The 6,845-nt window shown below is 38.4% G+C and overlaps 1 protein-coding gene across 1 annotated transcript; it reads left to right on the top strand.

Moving 5' to 3' along the window:
* Nucleotides 1-1,059: 1,059 nt before the first annotated feature.
* Nucleotides 1,060-5,018, top strand: LOC146139216 (uncharacterized). Its single transcript, XM_083391754.1, has 3 exons — nucleotides 1,060-1,153; nucleotides 1,366-1,627; nucleotides 4,220-5,018. The coding sequence occupies exons 1-3, from the start codon at nucleotides 1,060-1,062 to the stop codon at nucleotides 5,016-5,018; spliced, it is 1,155 nt and encodes a 384-aa protein (XP_083247880.1).
* The last annotated feature ends 1,827 nt before the right edge of the window (nucleotides 5,019-6,845 follow it).

Genomic DNA, 6,845 nt, shown 5'->3' with positions numbered 1-6,845 from the left:
AACAAAACCATTAGTTTAGAAGGCACAGCGTTTCAAGAAGCCGCAGCAGAACGTTTTCTTGCAGACATATCCCATTAAGGTTGCAATAAATCGGCGCCGGGAAACGTTATCGTGTTGCCGCTTACGTCACATCGCGCGTTCGCTTATTACGTCACAAGAGTGACAGCAGAATGACTTCCGTGATTTATCCGACGTCGGCAGACCGGAAAAGTCAATAAATTACGTTCGAGCCTTAATGTTCTGCCTTTGCTGGAAAATGCAAACAAAGAAGACAAACTTGTCCGATTTAATCCATAAATCCCGGGCAGGCTTTCAAAACACTATTCTGAATTAAATTAAAGAAGGCATTTAAAGATTTATGTTTTAAAGAGGATCTTCGGGTTTTGAATAACCAAAAATTCGGTCACTCTACATCAGGGGTTCTTAAACTTTTTTTACCGCGGACCCCTAAACAACTTTTTAGCTTCGCACGGACCGGCGAAGGCAAGAAATATTTAGTGATGACGTCATAATACAAGCAGACTTCAGAAATTTTCTGTTTTCGGTCCAAAAAAGTGAAATGAAATAAAGTCTAAGTATATTCAAGTAAAAACGTTTTATTTTTTACTATAGCCCACTCTTTTCTTTGAAAAATAGGTTGCTTGAATATACATTACTAGTTCAATTAGGCCTTCATGGACCCCCTAAAACTGGCTCAAGTACCCCCCATGGACCCCATTTTAAGAACCCCTGCTCTACATGTTTGGAATATAATTCGAAAACCAAGCTTTAAAATGCCGTGGCCAACACAATAACAAATAGTTTAAAAATGTGTTTCCCAACGAAAATTTTAAAACACATAACTTAAGTTCAAGTGTTATTCAAAGACTCAACGTCTCAAAAAACTCAACATTATACAAATTAATCCAAAGAACATCAAAGTTATTTGAATATTTAAAGACTTTGCGGCAATCCTTCCACATTTCCTTTTAAGTAAATGTTTTTTATAGGACTATTAAAGCGCCTTCTGTAGTTTTATTAAACGTTGATTCAAGCTCATAAAAAGTCGCATAATTAAGCATGGGTATTACAAATCTATTAGATTTATGTAAGGGAAAAACGATACGAAAGGGAATGGCCGCTACCTCCTATGCGGCCTACAGGGCCATTAGAGGTAAGTTTATCCATCGAAACGTTTTGCAAAGACGAAGAATTCGTTAGCATGAGCGCTTGAAGAGCGATTAGTATCTATTGATAAGTTGCCTTTTAGAGCAAATTGGTATTTTCTCGCTAGTGGCGTGTTTACAAACACTAGCCCGCTAGAGTGCTTAAAAATAAGTAACCCCAAATTCAGTCTCTATTAATTCTATTCTGTTTTCAACAAAGATAACTCAACTGTCGACATCCAAGTCTCTCACAACATTACAACGACCACAGAAGGCTCTCCGCCAATAGGAGGACATGACGACCATCAGAAGATGAAAGATGACTTCCCCTTGCTTAGTGACAACATGATCCTTTTTCCAGAGCCGACCTATCACAGTCCTGGAGATCAGGAACAAGCCTCGGGTTGGATCGCGATTCTAGCTGGAGCTTGCGGAGGTGGACTGGCGGTTATCTTGTTTCTAGCTTGCTGTATGTTTTGCAGGTGAGCTAGGTTGAGCCAGAAGAACTTTTTATCGAGATTTTTTTGGTGGCGTTGAATAGGTTTGGCGTGGAATTTGTAGACATGACGTCATAAAACAAGATAAAGTAACCTGCTGTGATTGGTTCAATAAACTTGATACATTTAACAAGAAGGCACCAAAGTTTGTTGATTTTTACCTTCATCTTTTTCTGGTTTACTCTTTCCCTCTTTCAAACAACCATCTTGTATAGTAAAGTTAAAACCGCAAATGGTGTGAAATCGCATTTTAAAGTACACACCTTTCGTGGCGGGACTCTTTAAAACCAAATTTGCAAACTCACCATAGGCCCTTGGAAAATAAACCTATCTTGTGGTATTGTATTTAACCACCCAATCAAAAACTTTTTCAAGGCGAAATAAAAATGTTGAGAAATTACAGTAGAAATTTTTGTCACAACGTGCCTTAAAACGTGAAAACGAAAGGCAAATGGGTAATATATCACAAATAGAGGTTTGATTTATTGCCAGAAGTAAAGTGAATAATACAGGCTTGATAATAATCCATTGGGTTAAACTCGTCTTATTTGCGTAATTAATAAAACGAAAAAAAATATCATTCTCTGCTTAGAAATGCAATATGGCACAAAAGCTGATTAAAAATGGGCTGCAGTAGCCTATTAGGTGGCTAAGTATACTGGCACTGACAGAGCAACCCCTTTAGACACAAGCCAACTTAACCAGACAAAACATCGTCCAATTTGCATCGACGAAACCCGTTATTTCGTCAAAATCTCTCAATCCTTCACAAATCCATCAAAGTTTAGGCACAAAATCGCCAAAAACGTGGAGAAAATCCTATAGAGATTTAATTGACCCCGAGAATAGACAACGTGTCCAGTACGCGGCGGTAATTAAACTGGATGCTTGCCTTTGCGTCTGAGCCGTGTTGAAGATACAGTGTTGACCGAAGGTATGGCACAAGTCCAGCTTGTGTGACGCACTCAAACGTCAATGATGCAAGTGTGCTTCGGCCTTCGCACATTGGGGTAATTAAGGGGAAAGTATTTTATTTAACGCCGTGACTCACTTTTTGTTCGCTTCTCGTAGATTTTGATGTTAATTCTGCCGACTGTAAATTCAACTATTGTTTACGTGCTTTTCATGATTTGTAACTCGCTGTATATGGCCTCATCACAAAGGTGTACTTCAGTCGTAAGACTTCCATCCGATTGTAAAAATAGTTAATTGTAGAATGTAACTTTAAATATTACCAAGAAAACAAACTCACATGCATTATAAGCAGAATTTACGTGGTAATTATGCACAAGCAAGTGGAGAAGTTATGTCCAAGAAAACTATTAATTTACATAACCATCAAACTAGGCAAATGAAGCCTAATGAATCCTTAACGTAATTTGATGTTTTCTTCCCTGAATCAAGCATTTGTTCATAACTTTAGCTTTCATTACAAGTTGGCCTGACTGTAGAATTAGGCATACACACATAACAATATGACTCAACTCAACTTGAACGTTTGCTTTAAAACTTAAACCCGACTTGTTTTCATCAAGATGATAATCCAGTGGTTCTCAAACTTTTGAAAAATTACGCAACGGTCCCCTAGCATTTTTTTAATTTGCTCACGGTCCCCTTAAAAATATAAACAAAATAACACGTTGTTTTTGATGGTTTCAAATGGGAAGGGTGCTATTGCAGTCTTAGATATAGGCTTGTTGATACCGTATTTAGTATTGTAACGCTAACGAAATCACTTTATTTGAGCGACGCAATCACGATAAGTTTTAAAACCGTGACCCACAGTGGCAGCGCAGCAAGCTGTAAAAGACGTAATTCTCATTAGAACAAAGCAATACTATGGCGTCACAATGCAAAATTAACTCAAAGCATGCAATCACGTGAATGGACAACTAATCTTTGATTGCGACGACGAGCGCTAACACGTTAAAATTACGTTAGCGTAATGTCACTTTGCGCGTTAAGGTCGAGCCTGGGTTTGGCGTTTCTTCGTTTTTACCCACAATTAGCCCTATGTACGACATCGAAGTATAGCATCGTTATTATTATTGTGTTTGTTAAGCTTGGTTTGGAAAAGTAAGTTGCCTGAAAATTTTATTGCACAAAAAATATTCTTCGTTAGGAGCGTCGTGATGATTTTTGTTAGGTGCTTCGCGGTCCCAGAAAATTATCTCGCGGACCCCTGAAGGACCGCGGACCCCAGTTTGAGAACCTCTGTGATAATCATTTCACTCAACTTATTTGGCTTTTACGTTCATTATTGAAACGTATTACATATCCCTGCATAGTTTCCCTAAAGAATTATAGTTTTTCGATTACATCATTTTAAGTTTTGTTGTCAAACTATTTGAACTGAGCGTGCTGTCATTGCTACAAATTGACTTGCCAATTTGTTGAGAATCAAGACTTAAAATGAATTCATTATTCATTTATGATTGTACTTACAACCCAAATGATTTTAAGCCATTACAAAATAACCTGACCTGACAACAGGCTTAGAAGTGTATTCGTCGTTCATTAAAGCCCTATGATTTAATGCCATTACAACATAACCTTTTGTTTTTTACTTTCAATTAGGCGAAGAAACGCGAAAGACAACTCTGAGTCTTCAAGCTCTCGTCCTCACGAGACCGATGGAACAGTGGACTTCACTTACATGTCGGGCCGGGACTACGAGTCACAGCACTCGACATACGACCAGGGAAGCGTAACCAACGTGTACCTGGGCACTATGGAGCTTCCAGAGATCAAACGAAACCCGTTGTACCAGCACACGAACCCAGAACTGCCCGAGTCCAAGAAGAACCCATTGTATCAGAGAACAAGCTTGGAAGCTCCCTACCGAAAGAGAACGTCCTTGGACGGGTTGGAGATTAAGCGCAGCGTTCTGTACCAGCACACAGGCTCTGAGCTGCCGGAGACAAAGCGTAACCCGTTGTACCATAAGACGAGTCTTGATAGGACGGATAGGCACAAGTTTTATAAGCGTTCCAGTCTTAATGTTCCTGAGCTGAGATTCAGCCTAAATCGCCAACATGGAGCCGCGATGGAAAGAAGCGACGCTGAGAAGCAAAATAATCAGAGGACCAGCCTTGAAATATCCGCAACCAGATGGAACCAGCTGCTACACCAGCACGAACTTTTAGAGAGCGCTAACATGAATGACAGTCCTCACCAACAACAGTCCGCCAAATTTCAGGTCCCTGAAATACAGATAAACTCGTCGCGCCAGCACGCCAGTTTGGAAAGGCGTCAAGGTCAAACAAGTCACCTTCAGCGTAAGCACGCCGCGTCGGTCGAATTGCCGGAAACGAGAGGAAACGTTTTGTACCAACAGAGAGATCCGTTTATCATTAGCAGAAAAACGTCTCAGTGAACGCAGTTCTCACTTAACTAACCTTCCTGGCTCTTCTAAGAACGCGCAAGTTAACTTGTGTGATAGAGCTGGTTTTTACATTACAATGGCCATGTGTTGGAACTTTGCATAAATTAAAGGAATGCTCAGTCGGTCGATAAGTGGTCGTATATTCCCATGGGCTTGAGTTCGAATCTTACCAGAGTTGTTTAACAGCATGTCAGTTAACAGTGCCGAGAACAACCATCGTTTTTTGCGGTTTTTTAAAGTGGCCAACCTATCGTCCTATATACCATTATATCTCATAACTTTTAAACATCCTACCTTACTTGTAAAACTGAAAGTTCGGTTAGTCAGACTTTTCCTGTAGAAAAAGTGCAAAAGGCACAAACAAATTCATTTTTTTACCTTGCATGCAACTACACGAAAATAATAAATGTTCAAATACCTGGTATTTTGGTGACAACTGTTAATGAGTTTACCGTATTTTTCTATATCTTAATACACCCTTATTATAATGTATTATCTAGATATGGAAAAAACGATTTTTACGAGGAAATGCCATACCGAAATTATTTCGAACAGAGAACTGGTTTATTCGTAGAATAAATGTGCAATATTTCTAATATCTTCGCTATACCTCGTATACCTCGTATGCGCGTATTACGACCTAATACTATAGTCTCTTTTTTAGTGAATATTTAAAATCGCCTTGGACATAATACTTTAAGCAAACCGTTCGGCGTTTTTATATTTTGTAGTAAAAAGCAATACCTACTTCAAATATTTAACGAGCGGAGCTGTCTCTTACCTACATGTTACGTCAACAAACGGTTGAAAAAACTCAATAAATACTTAAGATATTTAAACAGAGGAGATACCTGGCTTTTACCACATATTTTTTAATTATTAAGCTGTCTAAAAAGCGCATGAATTGTTTTTTGATTTTCCTTTTTTTTTCAAGCACATTTTAAAAAGCCTGTACGTATTTTTACATATTTTAAGTGTGGCCAAAATGTCTTGTACTCCTTATATTGATTATTTGCCAATGGTCGCCAGATAAACGCATTTTCTTTTAAAAGCTGGGACCTTTTTAAAAAGCAGAATTTCGAGCAACACTGACACCTTGCGGACAAGTTAAGTCGCAAGGATTCAAGGACTGTTTTATATTTTAACTCGTTACACCTCAGGATCAACGCCTATTCCTACTTATAGTTCCGTAATACCACGTTCTTTCGCATAATAAAGACGAAATTACATTTCATATTATTTAGTTCATATATTCTGTTAGTGATTGTTTTGTAAGTGATCAGGTCCCAAATAAATGAAGCACTTAAACAATAAGTTTTTCAGTTTTCTGCGTTAAATTTTTTCCACATAGGATGCTTTATCTTAAATTAAAGCCTTGGATAACTTTCATCAAGACTAGATTATAAAAAAATGGGTAGAAAAACTAGAGCCCAAGTTGGAATATTGTTTCATTTAAAGGAATTTTGTAGAAATAGGAGGTTAAATGCAAAAAGGTGAAAACCTATGTTACCGACACATGTTCAATTTGGCCAGGCAAATTGTATTAAGCACTATTAAGGTAAAAAGTAATTCTGTTTAGAGGTGCAACTCAGTTTGTAGCCACTTGTTGTCCATTTGGGTTCAACTCGTGGCCCTGAGAAAACAGGGCTTGGCGCGGTTTAAAAAACGTGATTTAAAGTTTGATGACTGAGTACTGTTCTAGTTTGAATACTTGCATAGTTGCACAGAGAGGAAAAACTTCTAGTATGGAATTGCTGTTCTGTCCAATCACAGATGTGTCGCATGCTTTCACCATTCGCAAGGCGGCTACGTTAATTT

Source organism: Ascidiella aspersa, chromosome 6 (genome assembly GCF_963924565.1).
Source record: "Ascidiella aspersa chromosome 6, kaAscAspe10.2, whole genome shotgun sequence".
In the NCBI taxonomy this organism is placed as follows: domain Eukaryota; kingdom Metazoa; phylum Chordata; class Ascidiacea; order Phlebobranchia; family Ascidiidae; genus Ascidiella; species Ascidiella aspersa.
This window is presented reverse-complemented; position numbering and strand designations above follow the sequence as displayed.

Bases quoted from the DNA above. Each gene is read 5' to 3' on its own strand.
- LOC146139216 (XM_083391754.1), top strand. From the start codon at position 1,060: ATGGGTATTACAAATCTATTAGATTTATGTAAGGGAAAAACGATACGA. The intron at 1,154-1,365 runs GTAAGTTTATCC...TTTTCAACAAAG, and splicing joins GGCCTACAGGGCCATTAGAG to ATAACTCAACTGTCGACATC. The intron at 1,628-4,219 runs GTGAGCTAGGTT...ACTTTCAATTAG, and splicing joins GCTTGCTGTATGTTTTGCAG to GCGAAGAAACGCGAAAGACA.